Below are 24293 nucleotides of genomic sequence, written 5' to 3' on the forward strand. Positions count from 1 at the left end.
ACCATCTGGGCGTTCATCCGTTGGAAGGACTTTACGTGAAAGTTTCCAAAGAACAAAAGATTTTGAAGGAGGAATTTGAGGTTGCCACACATATTTAGACCAATTAACCGGTAAACCAAGAGGAGTAAAAAACAGATAAGCATCCTTGAAGGTGAGACAACCAGACTTAAAATGAGTCCACATTAGCTAATTATCATCAACGCTATCAAAGTAGGGCAAATGGACCTTTTAAATAAATCACACAAAGTAGGAAATTCCTAAGCCAAGTCCTAAGGGACACGACAATGCTTCTCATGTATGAAGTGTTTAACTTTGGCTTCAAGAGTAATATAGAATGATACATATTTTTCCATTCAACTTATTTCAAAGAAAATAAATAAAAAAAAAAAATTAATGAACAATATTTCTAAACCCATCAGAATAACAGAATTGTCACCTTAGCAGATGTATCCATACATATTTAAATAATGTCTGATGCAAAATTAACTTTCAAATTATCATGTTCTAATTTTTCATGTAACTAGACCCTTACCCGTGCGATGCACGGGTTTTATGCGCTATTTTACATTATAACGCGGAAAATTTATTTGTATAAGTTGAAATAATAATTATTATCAAAATTATAATAATAATAATAATAATAATAATAATAAACAAAAAAAAATCATCTAAATATAATATATTGATGTAAATATGTGTTTATACATTTCGAAAAACTTCTCTATCCACCATATATTTGAAATTAAATTAGTATATTACAACAAATCAATAACCCAACAACTAAAGAAATCTAGAGTAAACTATCAACAAAATTGATATTAATCACTAAGTAAGAGAATGCGAGAATATGTATGTACGTACCCAAAAAATGAAAAAAGAATCCAAGAATAAGACTAACATAATTAGAAAATTTCTTTAGCCAAAAAATAATAATTAGTTAGACAATTAATAAATTGACTGAGATTTTAATGTGGGTGATTATTTACAAAAAAAAATAGAAAAAAACTTGAAAAGTAAAAAAAAAACTCCACCTAAAATCTTAATCAAATTTTAGTAGACAATGTGAAGAATATTATTTATAATAAAAACTTGAAAATTTACAAAAAAAAAACTTGAAAAGTCATCTATATAAATGTTATTGATGTGAGTATATCAAGAGTACATAATAATGACAATGATATAATATAAGAAAATGATGTGGCATTATTGAGTGATTTAATTGGATGTAAGTGGCTTATGTGGATTAGGGTTAGATTAGTGGTTCCACAACTATTTAGCTTATTATTGAATTTGTCATTTATATTAATTTGAAACTCATTGGAGCAACGATAAACCAACTTAACTCATACTCAAAATCGAATATGATAAAAATCATGCGGTGCATACCAACCATTAGTAATTTTTTATTTTACTAACATTAGGAAGTAGTCCTAACAATCGACCAACTCCTTATATACACAAAGAATAGACAAATTTTGAACATTAACTATTTTGAACAAAAAACAATAAAATACACAAAATAATAAAATTAAAAAAAATTAAAATGGATAAAAACCCAAACCAATAATAATAATAATTATTATTATTATTATAATTATAATTATAATTAGTACCACACGTTAAATGGATGTAAGTGATGTGGCTAAATGAAAGGTTTTGATTAGTTTGTGGATTAGGGTTTAGATAGACAATTGGACAACTATCTAGGATTTATATATATAGATTGTGACTTTTATACATACACAATTTTGACGCAATAGCTTTAATTGTCTTTATTTAAGTGAAATAACAAACTATTAGAAGTCCGTCCACAAATCTCAGTTCAACCGACAAAAATATCGAAATTGATATTATCCGACTACAGGATGAGGTTAAAAGAAGGCTTAATTAGTCTTTGGTCCCTTAAAGATATTTTAGGTTTCACAATGGTCCCTTAAAGAAAAAAAAGTCCGGATTGGTCCCTTAAAGACACATTTGTTTCACAATTTGTCCTTTCTGTCAATTTTTTACAAAAAACGTTAGTTTTAATTGACTGAATTGTGGATGTCATTAAGTGTAAGTGGTCTACCAAAAACCTTATTAATTTTTAAAATTTTAACCATTGAAATTTTTTGTTATATTTGGAGTTAAAATTTAACGGAAAGGACCAATATGACAAACATATATGTCTTTAAGGGACCAATTCAGGCTTTTTTTCTTTAAGGGACCAATCTGAGCCTTTTTTTCTTTAAGGGACCATTGTGAAACCTAAAATGTCTTTAAGGGACCAATAGATTAATTAAACCTTAAAAGAATTAGTGTTCCCCTTAAACCAAAAGGACAAAGAAGAATGAAGAATCCAAAGTATAAAAGCCAGATGTCATATTTCTGAACTCTCCCTAACATTGGCCCCTCCAATCCCACACTCCCAACCACCAACAAATCCACCGTCAATGGCGAACTCTTTCATTCCACTTTCTCTCTTTCACTCGCATTTTCCCTCTCTTCCTCATTGCACCTTCAAATTCTCCACCACTCGCTGCAATTACTCGTCTCTTGAAGTATGTACGCTCTTATCCAGTAACCGTTTCAAGAATTCATTGATTTTAATTTTAATTTTGTTTATTATCTGAAATGCAATTTTTAATCTTGTTCTTAATTGAAGGAATGTATATGTAGTGACGAAACTGTGATATTTTTGTTTAAGGTTAGAGATGTTAGTTATCAACCTCCAGGGACTCAGCTTAAGCTTCTCAATTCAGTTAATTTTTCACTTCCTGAGAAAAGGTACTTGTTTATGTCTTAATTTCATCAAATTCAGTTATTCTGTTTGGCAAAAAATAGCGTTTAGCTGTTATGCTTGCTCATAGTGGATGAGCTTATGCCAATAACTTAGAAGTTAGTTTATAGCGGATAAGCTAACCGATTGAATTTGTAGTGTTTGATAAAATTAGCGGTTAAACTAAATTTTAAATATGAAATGACATAAAAAAGATATGATCAATTAATATTTCATTTTTTTCAAGTAAGATGACATGGTATGTAAAAAAATAAAAAATAAGCTATAAGCTCAAAATTTGGTATTGCCAAACAGAGCCATATATGTATTAGTTTTTGGGATGTTTACATATTGGTTACTTATAAGGAATGTTTTAAAAACCGAACTGAACTGGTTTAGCAGTGAATTGGCACTGTAGAAGTTGGATTATTTGAACTGTAGGAATGCAGTTTCGTTCCAATTTGAGCGGTTTAGAGTAGTTGAATGGGTCTTGCTGGTTCAGTTTTTGAAATATTGTTTAGAGGTAATCTGAGATTACACTAATTTGTATTCCAACTTTTCCTCCTTTCTTGAATTAAATATAAAAATCAAATGTGTACGTATTCATCACATGCAACGATTTTTTTTTTTTAAATGTAACTGAACTGGTTGAGCCGTCAATTGATACTGTGGTTTGATTATTTGAGCGGTTCAATTACAGTTTTGTCTCAGTTCAAGGGGTTTAAACAGTTGAATCATGATTCAGAGATTTCATTGGTTCAGTTTTAAAACATTGCTTAGAACTGATCATGAGTATGAATTTCGCCACTAATTTGTATCCAAAGTTATCCTCCTTTTTTGAAATAATTTACAAGTGGTAGAACTTACTGTTAGGTGACTTGGGTGAATCTTTCATGGTTTGGAACTAATAAACTGTATCGCCTTGTAGTCCCTCCTAAAATCACTTTAACTAGCATCTTGGTTGAACTGTTTAACATATAAATGCTGGATGTTTTACATTTGTCGTAAAGGAAAAAAGGAATTTTCATTTGTGTGGTAGCTCATTTCTGTCAATTGCCACAGTTTAGGTCTAATTTTCGGACAGAGTGGAAGTGGAAAAACAACTCTCTTGCAGGTCTTACATCTTTTTACTCATTTGTAAATCTGCTTTATTGAACATTCATGTTATTTACTTGTCTGGTTAATTATTGTTGCTCCTCCTCATGGCCTCCTTTTGTTCCATTTAGCTCCTTGCAGGAATAAGCAAACCAACATCTGGATCTATTCACATTCAAAAATATGGGGATGATGGGAATCCTAGTCAATCTCCAGAGCCCTTGGTGCCGGAAAGGGTTGGTATTGTCTTCCAGTTTCCGGAGAGGTATGAATATAAACTAATAAAATATAGTAATAGATTTCTTACTTTATAACTTGCATTTTGTTTTAATCTTTTGTTGTAAAGATTGAGCTATAATGCTATATACATCAAGTACATCGTTTCAATTTTACTGTTGAAACTGCCATATGTAACAGCCCCCGGGCCCCATCATGGCGATCCCGGTGCTTAACCTCACGACCTTCTCCACCCCCCTCTCTAGTGGAGTTTTTGCCTTCCGTGGGAATCGAACCATGTACCCTGGGGTTCAAGTACATGTTCAATCCATTCCCACTACCAATTGTGCTAGTAGCTCAATTGGTAGTGGGAATGGATTGAACATGTACTTGAACCCCAGGGTACATGGTTCGATTCCCACGGAAGGCAAAAACTCCACTAGAGAGGGGGGTGGAGAAGATCGTGAGGTAAAGCACCGGGATCGCCATGATGGGGCCCGGGGGCTGTTACACCATAGATTTAATGTAACTCAACCCAAGAAGAATGGACCTGGAAATTAGACAAGGTCACACGGGACCAACATTTCAGGCTTACCATCATCTATAATATATATATAGCTCTCTTGATTCTGAAAATGTATTACAATACATGATTGTTTGACATTACATATAAGTAAGATTATTTATACAAATCTTTGTTTCAAACACTTGTCTAACCTGCAACACAATACCTTTGTAGGATTAGATTTAGAGATAAGTTTTTTGTCTGTCAGTTTTACTTGAAACCTTTTGAACTTTGAAGGATAATTCTTCTTTGGTATCCAAAATTCCAAATATTCTTGGAAATCTACACTTAAACACTTTTTACCGGTTTTATGATACTAAATCGAATCTTTTTTGATCAATTAGTCAGAGTGATATATTGTTAAATTTTATAACTGTTTCCATTAGCCTTTTGTAATTATTTTCTAATCATGTTTCATTTTTATTGGATTTTCATCTCTAAAGAGTAATTATTTTCTGATCACGTTTCATTTGTAACCTAGGTATTTTGTTGCTGATACTGTACTTGATGAAGTTACTTTTGGGTGGCCAAGGCAAAAGGGTAATGATCAATTAAGGGAGAATCTTGCTCTAGGGCTTCAGAGGGCAATTAACTGGGTAGTTTATACCTTTGATATTAAAGAGTGTCTTCTTATATATATAATCTGCAAATTCATTTTGTATGTTTATTTATAATCATCTCATTATATTATATAGTACTTTCTTCACTGTCATTTTGTTCTTATGTTCCATAATGCTGTTTGTTTTTCATAACTATAGGTTGGATTAGGTGGGATATCATTGGATACGAATCCTCAATCCCTCAGTGGTGGTTACAAGCGTCGCCTTGCTTTGGCAATACAATTGGTAAGTTAATTTTTTAAAAAAGAAAATTAGAAACAAAATACAGACATGCCTGCTTGATTTTGCTTCATGTCTTCACCTAACTGTTTCCTCATAGTTAGTTGTTTTAGTTGTCATTCCATCGAGCGTCAATTGGATTAATGGTTTTTATACTTTTCAGGTGCAAATCCCTGATTTATTAATATTGGATGAACCTCTTGCCGGACTTGGTATAAAACTGCATCACATGATTTTTTTTTTTATGCTGCATTACTACGAGTTACTCCCTCCGGACCTTATTATAAGAGAAGTTTTACTTTTTAGGTTCATTGTAAAACTAATGTATCTGGACAATTATAGTCTAGATACATTAGTTTTACAATGAACCTAAAAAGCAAAACTTCTCTTATAATAAGGACTAGAGGGAGTATTCAACTAAATTAACCTTTGGATTTCTTCCCTTTAAAAAGTATTGAACTTATTCCAATTAAAATCAAGCTTTTGCTACATCTTGTTAATATTTTGTAATATAATTGTAATTCGTTCTCAGGATTCCTATAGTTTTGGGAGTCTTATTAACTTAGTGGTGTTATTGATCCTGGCCTCTACTGATTGTACTACGCTAAGTTACTTGGCCTTGAATATTTGTAAAATTGTTGAGAAGTTATTGATGTCATAAAATTTACTAAATATTTTTCATCATCTCCTTTCCCATCCAATTTCAATATCTTTATCAAATGAGCTACAGTGTATTCTTTTAAAGATGTATCTAATACTTTTGCTCTCATCAGATTGGAAAGCACGTGCGGATATTGTGAAGCTTTTAAAGCATCTAAAAAAAAAGTTAACTGTTCTAGTTGTCAGCCATGACTTGAGGTTGTTTCGGTTTACTCTTAATTTTATACCATCTAACATTTTAATCATATTACCGTTCAATTATTATTATATACTTCCTCCGGTCCCATATATAAGAAAAGAGATTAATTGCTATGCACTGACTGTAAAAAAAATTTACACATGTGTTGGAAAATATTTAGTTTCCTAGTTTGTTATTTCTAGGAGATTCTAAGCTTATCTATTATTTCCTTTTATGTTTGTACTCTTCCTATTTAAACCAGCCTTGAGCTGAGGAATAATATATAACAGTATTCACTTATTATTTTCTACATGGTATCGAGAGCTCCCGATTTTGGGGGTCTCGCTTCCGCAAAACCCTAGCCGCCGTCGTGTTTACAATCTGACCACGACAACTGATTTTGTGTGCGGCACTGTTCACCCGCGGTACTGTTCATACGCACTGTTCATTCACTGGTACTGTTCACGGCGGTACTGTTCACGTGATTACTGTTCACACGTACTGTTCACCGGTGTTAATTTTCCTTTGCTGCTTCCGGTACTACTTGGCTAAGATTATTAATTATGACGTTTTTTTATTCTCGACGACGATCATCCACTTTCAAATACCGTCGTGAATGCAAATATTGTCATCGTTTGGGACATACTATTTTTCAATGTTGGAAATTACATGGTCTTCCGCGACCTTCAAATCAGAAGAACAAAGGTGGAGGTGAGGGTCATACATTCCAAGCCAGTAATTCTGATCAAGAGCATCAGTCTTCTTCAATTCAGCTTTCATTCACGATGGAACAACTAGACAGACTGTACAAAATTCTTGAATCTAACACTCTTTCTGGCTCTGTTGCCCCCAAAGGTACTTCTGCCCTTTTTAGTGTCAGTCCCAGTCGTGCTTGGATAGTAGATTCGGGTGCAAGTGATCACATGACAGGTGATTCTACTCTGTTTTCTTCTTATAGTCCATGTGCAGGTAACCATAAAATAAAAATTGCGGATGGATCCTTTTCAGCCATTGCGGGTAAAGGTTCGGTTGTGTTGTCTCCAAGTCTAACCCTTAAAGATGTTCTTCATGTCCCAAATCTATCTTGTAGTCTCTTGTCTGTCAGTAAATTAGCCCAAGATAGAAATTGTCAAACTAATTTTTTTCGTACTCATTGTGTTTTTCAGGATTTGAACTCGGGGAAGATGATTGGTAGTGCTAAGGAGAGTGGAGGACTCTACTACTTCGACATTGAACCTGAATCACAACTACCTTCCAAACCAATAAGTTCATGCTTTGAATCTTTTTTAGTTCTGAATAATAATAATGATGATGTTATGTTATGGCATTCACGATTAGGTCATCCTAGTTTTCCTTATTTAAAACACTTATTTCCTGAGTTATTTCGTAATAAGGATTTATCTTTGTTTAAATGTGAAGCATGTGAATTTGCAAAACATCATCGTTCTCATTTTCCATTACAGCCCTACAAACCATCAAAACCTTTTTCTGTTATTCACAGTGATGTTTGGGGCCCTAACCGAACGAGTACACTTTCTCATAAAAAATGGTTTATCACATTTATAGATGATCATTCAAGAGTTTGTTGGGTGTACTTGTTAAAGGGGAAATCTGACGTTTGTCAGGCCGTAAAAGATTTTGTTAAAATGGTGCAAAATCAATTTCAAACAAATATTCAAGTATTTAGAAGTGATAACGGCAAAGAATATTTTAACACAATGTTGAGTGATTTTTTTCGTGAAAATGGAATTGTGCATCAAAGTTCATGCCCTAACACTCCCCAACAAAATGGAGTTGCAGAAAGAAAAAATAGGCACTTGTTGGAGGTGGCTAGAGCTTTACTTTTCGCAAGTAAAGTACCAAATTATTTGTGGGGTGAAGCAGTTTTAACTGCTGCATACTTAATTAACAGAGTGCCCTCCAAAGTTCTTAATTTTAAAACTCCAATTCATATTTTCAAAGAATGTTTTCCTAATGATCGTGTTTCAAACGATTTGACCTTAAAAATCTTTGGTTGCACTGCATTTGTTCATGAACATAAGAATATTAGCAAACTTGAACCGCGTGCTATAAAATGTGTTTTTGTTGGGTATTCTCCAACCCAGAAGGGATATAAATGTTTTGATCCAAAAAATCAGAAAATGTTTGTCACCATGGATGTTACATTCTTTGAAAACAAACCTTTTTTTGACACGCATCTTCAGGGGGGAAATTTAAATGAAGATTCGTCTCAAACTGAGGACATGAGTTTTTTTAACTCGTTTCAAACTGAGGACATGAGTTTTTTTAATAATTTATCTTTGCCGGTATCACAAAGTTCTAAGACTTATACTTCTGCACCAACGAAAAATGGCCATGATTCTTTATCTAATCCTACTCCTGTTATGAGTAGTGAGCTTGGTGAATCCGAGCCTACATTTTCTCATGAAGAAAACAATGAGAATCTTGAAAACAATGATAATGATGATCTAATTGAAATGCCACAAAATAATGAGTCATATAAAGATAATAGGTTTGAAGCAGGAAACAAGACTTGGAAAGGAAAGGTTTTTGTGAGAAAGAATCACAAAGAAAGTGATGAGTCCACATCTCAACACTGTCATGAATCTGAACCGGGGGATGATCAACTTCCTAAAAAAAGAAAAGGTAAGTCTATCTCTGTTTCTGAGAGTCGTATTTTGTATCCCGATATCGATGATCCTGTGGCTGTTAGAAAACCTGTTAGATCTTGCACTAAATACCCATTGTCCAATTTTATATCATATTCAAATTTGTCTTCGTCTTTTTCTGCCTTTACCTCAAAATTGTCTAGTGTAGAGATTCCAAAAAATGTACAGGTTGCTCTAGAAGTTCCAAAGTGGAGGGAAGCTGTACTTGAGGAGATGAAAGCTCTTGAAAAGAACAAAACCTGGAGTGTTATGACACTACCGGATGGCAAGAAGACGGTTGGATGCAAATGAGTGTTTACTGTGAAGTATAATTCAGATGGGTCAATCGAAAGGTACAAGGCTCGATTGGTGGCTAAGGGTTTTACCCAAACTTATGGTATAGACTACTCAGAGACTTTTGCTCCTGTTGCAAAATTGAACACTGTCAGAATTCTCTTGTCTCTTGCTGCTAACTTAGATTGGCCCCTACATCAGTTGGATGTTAAGAATGCTTTTCTCAATGGTGATTTAGAAGAAGAAGTATATATGGACATTCCTCCTGGCTTTGAAGACAAGTTTGGATCAAATGTATGCAAACTAAATAAGTCTTTGTATGGATTAAAGCAATCTCCTAGAGCTTGGTTTGAAAAGTTCACTTATTCCATGAAGAAACAAGGGTACATTCAAGGACAAGCTGACCACACCTTGTTCACAAAGTTCTCCCAAGATGGAAAAATTGCTGTCCTAATTGTTTATGTTGATGATATCGTCCTTACTGGAGATGATATAGTTGAAATGGCAAGAGTAAAAGAGAAATTAGCATTAGACTTTGAAATCAAGGACTTGGGATCCATGAGATATTTTCTTGGTATGGAGGTTGCTCGATCAAACGATGGTATTGTAGTTTCCCAGCAAAAATACATTCTAGATTTATTGAAAGAAACAGGAATGAGTGGATGTCGACCAGCAGATACTCCCATGGATCCTAATGCAAAACTTTGGGAAGAAGGTAGTGTTCCTGTTGATACTGGAAGGTACCAGAGATTGGTTGGGAAACTGATTTATTTGGCACACACTAGACCTGACATTGCTTTCTCGGTTAGTGTAGTAAGTCAGTTTATGCATTCTCCTTTTGAGGAACATCTTGAGGCAGTCTATAGGATACTGCGATATTTGAAAGCAAATCCTGGAAAGGGATTATTTTTTAAGAAGACTAATGAAAGAAATGTGTCTATCTTTACCGATGCTGATTGGGCAGGTTCAGTCACTGACAGAAGATCAACCTCCGGATATTGTACCTATGTTTGGGGTAATCTTGTGACATGGAGGAGCAAGAAACAAGGAGTTGTAGCAAGAAGTAGTGCAGAAGCTGAGTTTAGAGCTATGGCTCAAGGTATTTGTGAAGGATTATGGATCCACCGAGTCCTAGAAGAGCTTAAGATGAAAATTGAGCTTCCATTGAAATTATACTCTGACAGTAAAGCCGCTATTAGCATAGCTCATAACCCAGTTCAACATGACAGAACCAAGCATATTGAGATCGATCGACATTTCATAAAAGAGAAGTTAGATGCCGGAATCATATGTCTACCTTTTGTAACTTCGAGTCAGCAAGCTGCAGATATCTTGACCAAAAGCTTAGCAAGACCCACCTTTGAGCATTTGATCGGCAAGTTGGGCATGATAGATATCTATGCACCAACTTGAGGGGGGGTGTTGGAAAATATTTAGTTTCCTAGTTTGTTATTTCTAGGAGATTCTAAGCTTATCTATTATTTCCTTTTATGTTTGTACTCTTCCTATTTAAACCAGCCTTGAGCTGAGGAATAATATATAACAGTATTCACTTATTATTTTCTACAACATGCATCCAATGAAAACACATCATAGTCCCACTTTTATAGGTTTGTTCCTAAAATATAGCCTCAAATGTCTACATGTCATGATTCGATTGGATGCATGTGCAAAATAGTTTTACACTGTCAGTGTATATAAATTAAATTCACGCCAATATATGCATTTTTAGTAAATATAGAAATGATATTAAAGTAATTTTAGCAAGTTATACAACTTCAAATTTGTGATTTTTTCTTATCATTAAAAAATACACCAAATGTTTTCTTATATATGGTGTCGAAGGGAGTGTTATATTTATTTGAGTTTTTCTTTTGCTTTAATTTATGACTTGCCCATTTGAGTTAGAAATTCTAACTTCAAATGTTACAAAGAAATTGAATTAATTTCAGCTAAATAATTATTTTGCTATATTAGTATAGATAAACATTTCTGTAGAATTTATACGGTTTTCATAGGTACCCCTACTTAGTGGGTTAATTAAGCTAATCAGGGAGATAGATGAGTCGGTTAGAATAAATGAATCCAACATTTTCCCTATAAGGACTCCTATTATTTTTTCACAATCGCCAATCAGATGGTAGGAATCTCCTATTCTATTAGTGGAATCCCAAATAGGAAAAGGGCAGATGGAGAGCGAAGCAAATGCTGAGATAGAGTTGTCTTGAATATCTAGGGATTTGTTGAGTCAGTCGATTAAGAATTTCCTTTTCTAATTGAGTTCCTATCAGTATTTATGTGAAAAATACATTTAAGGGTTTTTGGTGGCAGTATAGATGCTCTATACATGTACTGCAGCTAGGAGATCGTGAGGTTAATCCTTAATACACTTTCTAAATTCAAAGCAGAATAATTTCTCACATGACTGAATTCTTTTTAACCATAAAAGAAGTTTCTCTTTTTATATCCTGTAGTACTTTGTGAATTGCTAATTTTCCTTATGGAGCTTCCTATGTGCATTTCAGCGAGTTTGCAAGTCTAGTTGATCAATCATGGAGGATGGGAATGGGTGGCAATCTTAGACAGGAGCTTCTACCATTATAATTTTTATTTATTGCCTTGATAATCAGTGTGGAATGCTACGAGGTATGGTTTCTCTTCAAGTGCTTGATGTATTTTCCACTGCACCTTACATAATTATACATTAGTTTTTTTTTTTTTTAAAGAATAGGGAAAGTAATTCTGCTTTAGCAATTGTTAACAGATATGTGGCACTCTTTAGCCTAGGCTTCTATGACCAAGTGGTTATTAAGAGTTCAATCCTTCCCACTCTTCTATGACTAAGTAGTTAGGAGTTTAATCCTTGCCACTCCCATTCTCAGAATATATTTGCGGGCTTATGCTTTGTCCACACTTCAAGCCAAAGTGAATCGGGTAATATCAGTGATGTAGTTTAATAATACGCATAGAAGAATATATATCAGTAACCTCCAAGTAGGAGAGCATATGTGAGAAGGAATAGGAAAGATGCAAAGGATCACACCCGCTATTATTAGCTGATATAGCTGCATGGTGGGAATTAAAACAGGAGAAAAGGAAGTGAGGGAGGGTATTAGATTGAATTCTGAGTGTGTGGAAGAGGCCAGGATCCTCTGAAGTGTTCAATTTATTCTGTTCAATGTATTATTTCCCCTGAACCAATTCGCGAAGAGATCCTCTGAAGTGTAAATTTTATGCAATGTAATCTCAGCCACTGATTCACTATTGCTCCATTAGGTCTCACTGAATTGGATGGCCAGGATTACCATTAGACACTCCAGTTAAAAACCCACCGGATAGGATCCATTCCCAACTAATTCACATTACATTGGTACGGGATTTGGGAATTAGGGTTCCTCAACAAAAGTTCGGTTTTCTTATCTATAAAATGTTTAATATCTGAATACCTTTTCTATTTTAACCAGTCACTACCTACACAGCCTTCTTAATTTATCAAGAGATAACTTACATGCCGTCTTAAACCCTAGTTAGGAGAGAGTTTTAATGATGACCTTATATCAAATCCTGGGAATTCCTACGGATGGTCTCTAATTAACGTATTGTTAGCTATTGTTCACATTCATTTGTCTTTTAGTTTGCTACAACACATTTAAAAGTCACAAGATTGATACATTAAGCTCTCAAGTTTGACATCAGAATGGTTGGTTATATTTACCACACACGTGATGCAAGAATGACTCTTAAGAATTCAAATAAAACTAGTAGAAGTATCCAAAAGCACATGCATAACAGGTTTACGGAACTAGCCTAACAGTTCACATGCTAGCTTTCAAGTAAGTTTGACTGCAGAGTGTCTACTTATTTTGAAGCTTTCATGAAACTCACAGATTTATTGAATGCATTATCATTTTCCACTCCAAAGTACATGCATAACACGATCACACTATGAAATACGACTCTTGAGATGTCTCTTATAGAGGCTCAATATATTAACACTTTCATTCAGCATAAGTTGCTACAGCTCCAGCACCAAATCTACAATACCAACAATTTTAAGTTAGTTAAAATACATACTGGGGATTTCGTTTAAAATATGATGCTGCATAGTATATCAGTTTGCGTTAAAATAAAAAAACCTACTGGAGATTTAGTTTGAAATATGTTGTTTGCTACATATTAATATTCAGTGTTTTTAAAGAAAAATATAGTTTGCACATTGGTAGGGTTTGAATATTTACAATATTTTGTATGGGCAATATGAAGACAGTGGGAGTAAGGAGTTATGCTTGAAAATGTCTTCGATTCCTTGTAAGAATTGTTGTCAAAATCGCGAGTAGAATCGTGAAATCCATGGATTTTGCGCACCCTAAACGATCTGAATCCTGAATAGAATCCTAAATCAAAGCAAAATCCCAGTAAAATCGCACAGAATCGCAAAAAAACCCAGTAAAATCGGCAATTTTGTATGGATTTTACCGATTCTGGTTTTTTTTTTTTGGTTAATTTTGGAATGGGTAAAAGATGACCCGGTTTGAGGTTTTTGACCTCGTTTGAAGCTTGTTTATTAAAATAAACGGCAAGTATTGGTGTCATGCCTGTGCTCGATACCAATATGTATACAATACTCCTAAATATGCATTCAGAGAGTGAATATTCTCCATATTTGTTTTTGTAAATAAATTATGGATTAAACAATATAATTTCATATTCAGTAGAATTACTGTTACATGTTTTTCGTGGCCAATTCTAACATGCACAAGTGATGCATATGGTGCATGATGCACAAGTTCCTGATATCATTATAACGAATACGAATTTTACAAAATCAACCGTTGGATGGAAAGTTTGTATCATATAGATCATTCATGACAAATTTTAAAAAAATTGAAAATCATTTGATATGTTATTGAGATCGATTAACGGTATTTAACAAAACTTATAAACCGTTAATCTTGATGGGTCTCAATGACATATCATATGATTTACAATTTCTTTAAAATTTGACATCGATGATCTATATGATATAAACTATCAATCTAATGGTGGATTTCGTAAAATTCGTATTCGTTATAATGATATCGTTAACTTGTGCACCATGCACCATATGCATCACTTGTGCATGTTAGACAAAGCTGTTTTTCATTAGTATTTTTATATATTCAATTTGGGACACAGTTGAATTTTATTTCCTCTATGGTGTTTCTATAATCATTTGCTCTTAACATAAACGTTTCATTTTATATAATATAACAACTATGTTTACTGGCATGAATAGCTATCTACCATTAATAACATCGGCGCTGACTCTCTTTTTTCTTTTTCCTTCTCTTATTTACTTGCGTGAAAGTCCCATATCATGAAAATTTCAAAATGGCATAACATTATACCGTCACTCACTCCATTTATACTTCATATTTTTTTATTTAAAAAATTCTATATGAAAAATTAAAATGATGCTGAAGGAATATATTTATCAAAGTTTTGTCTGCATAAACAATTAGATTCTAGAGATATATAGTACTTACACTCAGCATCTGTTTTGATCCAGTGCTCATTGTTCCCAGTCATACCACTGCAACTTAGGCCATCTTGCGGTGGGTTCCAGTTGGTCTCACAGTGTTTAGACCACTTTTTTGACTTGCTATCTGGGTTTGGGGTGTCTCCATTATCATACTCATCGTAGCAGTCACGAGGAAGATTTTTAATCTTACCTTTGTGGGATTTAGTAACACTTTTTGCATTTATGGTGTCTTCGGGATAGACTTTTCTGTGAAACTTACGTAGAACCTGCATACCCAGATGAATAAACCAAATGATTATAATTTTTTTATGTGTTCAAGATGAAATATTGAAATTGGGGTTTTATTTTGTCAGCCAAACTTATTCAGGAATATGCCAAGACTTTCCATACGTTTGTGATATTTGGCACATTGGGGGAAGGTTGAGTTTAAATTCAAAATAATTAGGTGAAAAGAGTGAGATAATGAGTCCAAAAAAAATTATGATAATTTTGAAAAATACTACAATCAATTTGAATGTTACTGACTTTTACATTTAGTTAAAGATGTCTTATATAAAGGAACAGATAGAGTATTGTTATATACGTAATAGAATATCTAATTGTCATAAGAATATCTAGTAATAGGGACCGACCTTACTGAGCTTTGTATTGCTTGTAGTAGATTCAGCAATATTCCCAGAGGTCTTACAGTTTTTTGAGGAACTGTGGACCATTTTCATCATCTTTTTCATAATATGCATGGGAGACTTACGTGCTTGCTTGACTTGTGTCTCTTTTACTCCTGTCTCTATATAGTCTTCATTTGTTATCTTTGTCCTTTGAAATAGCTCAGCAAGTGATGCCCTCTCTTTCTTCACTTCTACTTTGTCTCGTATTTCGAATGACGACCCCAATAAATATCCTTGAAGTGGACACGCATCCTTGTTTCCACAATCTTCAGCTTCAGATCCATCTGTTTGCTTTCCGCTAAGTGTGATGTTGCTAAGACGGCTGTTTCTTCCTGATGATTCATAGAAACTTTCTTCTTCAGTCTCAAGGAATTTCTCAAGCTCGTAACTTATGAACTTCAGTTCAGTCTCTGTCACGTCTGCATCTTTAGGTATGTTTTCTAAAGGCGTGGCAAATGTTGGTGTTGCTGGCTCATTGGTAACTGCCTCTGCACCAAGTGTTCCAATTGTCAGAAAGCCTTCAAAGAGCTCAGAGATGACTGTAAATGTTTCTTGTGATTTATCTTCTTCTCTGCACCAAGATGTTTGAGTTTCCTGATGGTGCGGCTTTAGGAAACGGGGTTGGTTAATGGAACTGAAGCTTGGCTTTGTTTGAGAGTATTGGTTGTCAAGTGGTAGCTGCACTGTAAGAGAGGCACAAGGATTTCCTGAAATTGGAGTTCCAAAAGAAATTACTAAATTGGTGAAATTAGATAAAGAAAAGAAGGATTATTATCTGATAGTGAAATGTGAATTAGGGGCCTTGAGAGTGATATAGATCAAACGTTTCATCAGCAGTAGGTTAATGATTGGGATGCGGCTGGCTTAAAAACAATAGTGGTCCTAAATAATTATCTGAAAAGCCTAATACATAAAACACCTTGGTTAGATTATTGCTACAGATGCGTAACATCGTAACTTTTTAATTAGATTATTGCTCAAAGAAAATGGTGCATTCGTGCAGCTCTGAAAAACCAACCTAATACATATTTTGTTATGTTCATGGACAGTGACCAGTCATCAGTGAGACAATTTAATTGTGTCAAGGTGTATCTGATGATTATTTTTGGACACAGATTGAGATTATTTAAATGGTGTATACTTTTATCAAACAATCGTGTAAAAATAAATCATTTTAATTATATCTAAGGGTATAGGGTATCATTAGAAAATAATGGTTAATTCTATCTTGAGTTTCTAAAACTCCTATTGTTTTGAAACAAATAAAATGGTAAAACTACCAGAGATGTTTAATGGAGGGAGTAGGTTTTAGTCTTCACTAAATGCCTTAGAGAACATTTACATTGCCATCCACCCTTTCCCCTTTCACTCATCCATGAAAATAAAAGAGAAAAATTGGATGAAAAGAGATAAGAATATTAAACACAGCTGAATACCAAGTGCTGAATCATTGAAGGGATCAGTATTATTCTGCCGAAGTTTTCGATGCACCCATTGGAGCAACTGAAAGAAGTAAAGGCAAGGATTAAGTTAAAGCTCTTGTTAGAATTTTTTTATCCTAAATTGGTAGTAGAATTTAGACATACCTTCATTTTGACTCTTTTCTTAATTTGATAACCAAGGTTTCTGATTTAACAGATTAGGCTGGTTTTTATAAATAAGAATTGGAAAGGTCTCTAGGATTGGGTGGTTATGATGGATAAAGTGAAAAGACACAAATACCTTTTCTTTATGACTCAATGAGTTGGAAGTTGGTAAATGCAAGGGTCTAAGATATATGTCTGTATGGAGAAAAACAATTAGATAGATACAACAATTTGGTTGGCCATTCTATTCAAAATCTAATCATATGGGTTAATTGAGTTTGTCATGAGTGCCAACATGTTTTTGTTTGTCTATTTTTGTCTCTATGAACTTTAATGGAGTTGGCCAAAGTGGATTGAAATTGCAAAAGCACTTCCATCTTTGAAAGATAAAACGCTTTCACTGCTGAGTAGAGAACTCTAGATCTATTGAATTTATTTTTATAGCAAGCCATCTATTGAATGTTTATTGTTACAAATTTACCTTATAATATATAATTAATTATTACTCTTTAGGGATCGCAGAAGCAATACTGATGTACTTTGTGCCAATTGCATACCGTATTTCTATTTGTATTGTCCGTAAATGGTAGCGTTATCAATGTGGTACATAAAATCAGAAGTCTCAGTGTTTCCACTTTCAAATTGTCCAGAGTATTATGTGAACCATGAGAACTTGCTAAGATACATCAAATGTTAAGTTCAGATTACAATGGTAGACTTATACTTTGCAGACAGGGTTGCATACATTTTGATATATTTGAAATCATGCAGAAAATATTGTCACAATGGATGCGCCTGAAAGTTTTCTGCCGACATATTAATATAAATGAATTATGCTGGCAACACTCTCTAATAAGTTGAAATTCAAATGTGTCTCACTAAATTTATGTGGGGACTACATGATTTAGTAGGATTCATTTGAATTTCAACCAATTGAGAGGAGTAGATAGTGTTAGTATGTTGATAACACTCCTCTTAATGTAATTCTACATATGAATATCTATGTTTCACTTTATGCATGTGTGTGTGTGCCGTGTGCGTGCACGTGTGTCTTTTCATTGATGAGTTTTTGGGTAAAAAGTTTATGAGAGTTGTGGTGTAGTGACCAAGTGAAGGACCAAACCTTCAACATCAAAGATGCTAAAACCAAACCTTGGTTTTGTATTGTTATAAACCAGATATTTGTGATGCCTGTGGTAATAATTAGATAAAAATCTTCTTACCTTTGAATCACTTTCCATGTGCTTTCTACCTAGGTCATAGAAAGGGATGCTAAGATCTCACCCCGACACTTATGAATTGAACTCTTGCATTTCTCTAAATTATTGAGCAGGTCTTTTAAGGATATTTTTCAACCATTTTCTTTTTTGTAATTATGCCCTCTGGACAACCTTAATTGCTGTACTACATTTTGCAGAGATAATATCTATTGCTGCCTGAAAGATCCACATTATGTCAAGAAAGCGATGTGAGTTACTTTTTGCATGGAGCTGGAGAAAATTAAAGAGTTGTAAACCTCAGACTTTAACATTACTAATATTTATGATTACTAATCATTTATCATTTGTAAAACATACATCATCCATGGAGTTGGACGTTCTTAACTCTGGATTTTACCATGTCACATAAATTTTAGGAACTCAAAGGTTTCCCACAAGATACCCTACATCTGATGCTGTGCATAAAGAAATTATATTTTAAATTTTATAGCAACATGTTCTTCTACAAGAACAGTTTTTACATGTTGTAATTGCTTTGACCTCCCTCCAGCAGTGATACTTGTTGAAAATAGGTTCTTACAGTGAAGATGTTCTCTTTGGTAGTTTTTGTTGCATGGATATCTTTACTTCTGTCGGAACAGGGACAAATATGTTACTCACTATATCTGTAAAACTCAAAATCACATGTAGCATACAAAAATGACATTATGAAATCTCTAAGAAATTTCTATTGAAAGATGCTCTTAAGCTTTTTCTTGTGAAGATGGAACTCATAATTGAATATTAGTTTTTTTGGCCAATTTTATGGCGTACAAGTGAAACACATTTTTCATCATGCGCAAGTTGGTTTTTACCGTTTGTATTAATGAATCACATCATTAAGATTCAATGAAATGTGATGTGATTTAATGATACTATGATGAAAAATATATTTGCGACAAAGCCTATTGTACCTACTTATATTTGATTAGCTGGTTTAACTAAAACACTATATTTGATTCAAGCTGGACCAGCTTTTGTTGTCAATCGTGTACACAAACCAATAATTTTAAGGAAAACAGTATAAAGACTATTTCCTGTTACAATCAGTACGAACTGAATTATTGTGAGTCAGTTCTATTCGAACTAAATTCGGATTGGTTAATGAAAAGTGTGCAGTGTCACCCTTATACTCATGCAAATGAGCTTCATGTGTTTGTCATATGCTAACCTGCTTCTCACAAATAGTTACTTAGATTTTTATATAACTTTTCGTGCTTAATTTATTTTTCCTTAAAGTAGTTAAAATGATTATTGTATATTATATATTATCTCTTTTATATGTGGAATAAACGAAACCAACAATCTTGCACTTCGGATGTAAGCAACACTATGTTTCAACAGAAGAATGTGTCCCTAGTTGTAGCCTGGTGGACTCAATAATTGTGGAGGGATAGAGAGGGTATTTGGATTTGTCGTAATAGAAAGAGCACGCAGTTATATGCTGTAATTGATTTCAGCAATTGATTTTACATTAAATGGTTTATATTATATATGCAGTAAATAATCTTGACTATTGATTGTAATCGGATGGTTGCCGCTGTTATTATGTTAACGCAGTTCCAGCAGAAAATCGGCTTTCGGAGAGACATGTAAATGATAGAGACAAACCCCACCAATGAGGTCATTATTTGTGTCATGGCATCCTTATTTGTAGCTAGAAGCCTGATAGATCTAAAACATAAAAAGTTTCGCTACTTTTGGAGGATTTGTTAGATTAATGTTTATAGCTTGACAAGGCCAAGTCATAGCCATTAATAATGTGCTAACCAAAACAAACAGAAGGTTATCATAGTTATGGGCCATTTTGGGGTCAGTGCCGGGTACAGGTGAGATCCTTATCAACTCTACATGGTAACCATGTGATTTTGATGGGAATTTGGGGTTAGGCTTGATAAATGAGTTTGGATCTCGCTTTAATAGAACTTTAAAATTATATTCGTTACTGATGTTAGGTGTAAGACTGCGTACTGAAGTTGTATTGAAGTTTTACATTATCAAAGTTTTTGGACTATTTGGTGTATATTTGGATAACTTCATCTTATGAACTAGTTTTTGAAAGTGGTGTTAATATAACATCTAAAATGTGTATGATACTTATTGAATTGACTTATCAATAATTCGCCGCTGAATACCCAAAAATTTGGGAACATAAGCATATGGCTTTATGTTTTTAGTGTGATTCTTCTTATTGAAGTTGTATTGAAGTTCTACATTGTCAATGTTCTCGAGTTATTTGGGTTTATATATATGTTTGAAAACTTCATCTTATGAGATAGTTTTTGATGTGCGATTCATAACTATTTAACATGGTATCACAATTGAGTTAGGTATTGAAGTTGAATTGAAGTCTCACATTACTAAGTAATAAGGTTCTTGAATTGTTGGATGTGTATGTGTTTCGACAACCTCGCTTATGAGCTAGATTTGAAAAGTGAGATTCAATTGCATTTAACAAGGCTCGTCTTCTATCGGAGAAGATTCCATCTCATGAATTTCATATGGTTAAACAAGTTGATTTGATTGAGCCTTGTCATTCTACAAAATTTTGACAGAGTATACATTTTATAGTACAACATCAATCTTAACCAATTTTCATTCTGCTAGAAACATGAATCAAACAAAGTCACCAAATTTTATCATAAATAGTATGAAACTTGCATCTAATTCTTCAATCTCCTATTTGTAAAAGGCATACTTCTCGATTTTGACTTTTCAATGTACTAATAAGTGCATCAAAGACTAAGTAAGAAGATAGTTAGTTGACCCTTGCTGCAGATTTTTTGTTATGAAAAATATCTATTGTGATTTTATAGGATTCACCATTGCTTAGTGGTTTCACTTACTATATATTGTATGTACATGTTATACACTTATACTATTTCTCACTTACATCTATTGTGAGAGAGAGAGAGAGAGAGAGACATATATAACATACAATACAATTGAAATGGTATAGTTCATGGCACACATACATTCTTATAATAAGAGGTAAAAGGATGATATAATAGATTACAAGTGGTTTGGTCTAAGTAAAAAAATACAAAAATCAAATCCCTTTAACAAAGTCAAAATGACATTTTTGGGACATAGCTCTGAAAAACTCCGGACTTGGGAGCCAATAATTTAAGTTACCACCTTTTTTTATAATTTCTTTTTATTGCTAAAATTTTTTTTTGTTACTATAATATTAGTATATAGTTTTCACTGTTGTTAACAATGATTAATTTTTGTCAGAATTTATAGAGAACATAAGGTGAATTCTCCCTTTCCAACTGAATTTTTTTCATACATATGAGTCATAAATCAAATTTTCTACCATATTTAAGGGAACAAGACTTTTACTAATTTATTTTTTTATTCTATAAGAGTCTTATAATAAAAGAAAATAAGAGTATTATTTTTCTTTTAAGAAATATCTTTAAGTAGTTTTTGACGACAAATAAACATCTTTGACTCCCATTAACAACCTTGCATGTAAAACAAGTTTGGAAGAATAACCTAAAATTAATATTCCCTCCGATCCTTAATACGAGAAAACTTTCACTTTTTAAATACATTGAAGTATCGATGTATCTAGACTATGATATGATCTAGATACATCAATATTTCAATATATTTAAAAAGTAAAAATTTTCTATATTAAGAACCGGTACATCAATATTTCAATATATTTAAAAAGTAGAAATTTTCTATATTAAAAACCGGTGGAGTACTATTGATCATAAAAAATGTCGTGCCGTTTGCAACTTGGTTTGAATATTACACACAAGTTGCTTCTTATCCTTGCTGTCACTTCTTCCCCCATAAAAAAACAAAGGCACGTTTCCATATAATAAAAGAGTCATAACTCCATTATCAGTACGTAGTAGTATTTGGACCAACCTTTACCAATCCAGTTACCTTTCTTTGTCACATGATGTAATAAACAATCATATTTTGTCAAAAAATAAATAATATATAAAGAACTTAACAAGACACTATTTGACACAATATTTTAATATTATTTTTAATCAAAATTCAAAGATCACACTATTTTAAAATGATTGTTTGAATTTCATAAAAAGAAAAAAAAAAAGATTGTTTCAATAATGTGTACGGACATTTTGTAAAACATTATTTTGTTGGAAGAATAATGCTAGCAACACACTCTTTAACAAACACACTCCAACACACTCTTTGTTTATAACTCTCTGATTTCTAGGGAAAATGGGCCCTAATGATCCAGAGTTCGGCCGCGAGGTAAGTAAAGCCTAGCCAAGAAATTGTTTCATCTAGGAATCGAACTCGGGTTCTCCCGAAATCCGTCCTTTTTAGTGAAGTTAATATCAATGCATTGTCTCAAATTTAAAAGTAGTATAGTTCTGAATTTATTTTTTTTTACTAAAAATAAACGATTTTATTCATTCAAATTTAAAGAGTACATCGATGCAATACAAATTCAAATTTGCTAAAAACCAAAAGGATGAATCTGCGAACAAACTCACAGCATTCATGTTAATAGCATAAAACGACAAATTACATAAGCCTACGAATATGACTATATTGAAGTGTCTGGAGTGTCCATGCCTCCAGATCTGTAGTGTTGATGACACAAAAGTCGACATTGAAATATGGATTTGCACTTGATCGAAACTTATCCTTCAACCTGAAACAAATGAACACCGCACAAAGACGGGATGACAAAATACACCACACAACGACGAGACAACACTGCACAAAGACGAGACAACAAAAAATACAAAAAGCAAACAAACATGTGAAAATCACACTTATTTAATATAACGAGAAAGAAAAACAATTTGGAGGGGTGATTTTAGGTCAAGATTTGACCTGAAATCACCCCTCTTTGATAAACTAATAAGAAGAAAAGGAAAAAATGATGACGGCTAGGGTTAGAAGAGTATAGGAATTTTTAAAACATTAAAATTTAATCTTAAATATAAATCATCTGATCTTGATCAAGCAGTCTTGATTACACTGAATGTAGTCATGGGTGCTAACCGCACCCAATCAAGGTCCTATTTTATTAGATTAGTGGCTTAATGTAGGTTTGATCTTGATGTTTGGTCTTAGATTCTAAATTTGAGATTTTGATCACTCATATTTGATCATGGGTCATTTTTAACAAAATGGGATAATATATATAGTACTCCTTAATTATAAGAAAAAAAAATCACTTTTAATATTCATTGAATAATTGAAGTTGTTTTGGTTATGTGAAGCATCAAATGGACATGCTCCAGAGACATATTGTAGCATGTTTGGATTGTCGAGTCTTACACTTTAGACGATCAACCTACACCTATCTTAAGGACAAATGTCTAGAAGAAGTTTTTGAGCCTTAAAAACCCTAATCCCTTGCTGGGATAATGCCTAAGTTGTGATCTAGGTTTAGGTATTGAATATTTAAACTTTAAAACCTCTCAGATTTGACGTCTACTTACTTAATCGTTAGAGTGTGTGCATTTACATCTCCCACCATCGAGGCTTACTGATCAACATTCCGACATCAATAACCCGAAGCATACAGTTTAAAATGATCATTTGCCAAATCTCCAAATCTTGAAAGATCAAATATATCTAACTATATTAAAATTTCTTTTTCAAATTCATTGAATTTTAGATTCATTAAATAAATAATGTATGATCTTTAACGATATATCAGTTATTCAATAAATATGAAAAATCAATATCTACTTATAATCAAGAAAATATACATAAATAATTTCAATAAATTAAAAGTATATTGTTTAGAAATTAGAAACCAGTTAAACTAAAACAAAAAAATATCATCATACCACTTGTCACATCATCATATCATATTAATTGCAACATCATCCAATTTTGATCTCAAATTTCACAAGACAAAATATTAAACATTTTTAAAATTGAAACCTAAATCAAGAATTTAGAAATGTTGGATAAAAATCAAAGTGCCCTTATTTTCCATAATAATATAATATAGGTAAATTCTAATATGTACCACTCATCAAGTGGTCCATG

General features: G+C 33.1%; 2 protein-coding genes across 4 annotated transcripts; one reads left to right on the top strand and one right to left on the bottom strand.

Annotated features, from left to right (window-relative positions):
• Positions 1-2289: 2289 nt before the first annotated feature.
• On the top strand, positions 2290-18850 carry LOC123891424 (ABC transporter I family member 11, chloroplastic). 3 transcript variants are annotated; one of them, XR_006803106.1, is made up of 11 exons: positions 2319-2540; positions 2687-2766; positions 3821-3872; positions 3985-4118; positions 5116-5230; positions 5393-5479; positions 5637-5685; positions 6247-6331; positions 11779-11899; positions 18285-18361; positions 18446-18850. XR_006803106.1 is itself a non-coding variant. In XM_045941297.1 (10 exons), the coding sequence occupies exons 1-9, from the start codon at positions 2433-2435 to the stop codon at positions 11855-11857; spliced, it is 789 nt and encodes a 262-aa protein (XP_045797253.1). In that variant the 5' UTR covers positions 2290-2432; the 3' UTR covers positions 11858-11899; positions 18446-18850. The 3 variants fall into 3 exon arrangements, 2 of the variants coding, with proteins under 2 accessions (XP_045797253.1, XP_045797254.1); XM_045941297.1 differs by lacking the exon at positions 18285-18361 and having other exon boundaries at positions 2290-2540; XM_045941298.1 differs by lacking the exon at positions 18285-18361 and having other exon boundaries at positions 2318-2540; positions 3826-3872; positions 3995-4118.
• On the bottom strand, positions 13057-17187 carry LOC123891423 (protein LAZY 1). Its single transcript, XM_045941296.1, has 5 exons — positions 17029-17187; positions 16879-16945; positions 15407-16149; positions 14779-15040; positions 13057-13288 (listed from the first exon to the last, which is right to left on the bottom strand). The coding sequence occupies exons 1-5, from the start codon at positions 17032-17034 to the stop codon at positions 13269-13271; spliced, it is 1098 nt and encodes a 365-aa protein (XP_045797252.1). The 5' UTR covers positions 17035-17187; the 3' UTR covers positions 13057-13268.
• Positions 18851-24293: the final 5443 nt, after the last annotated feature.

This window comes from Trifolium pratense, linkage group LG6, assembly GCF_020283565.1.
Source record: "Trifolium pratense cultivar HEN17-A07 linkage group LG6, ARS_RC_1.1, whole genome shotgun sequence".
In the NCBI taxonomy this organism is placed as follows: Eukaryota; Viridiplantae; Streptophyta; class Magnoliopsida; order Fabales; family Fabaceae; genus Trifolium; species Trifolium pratense.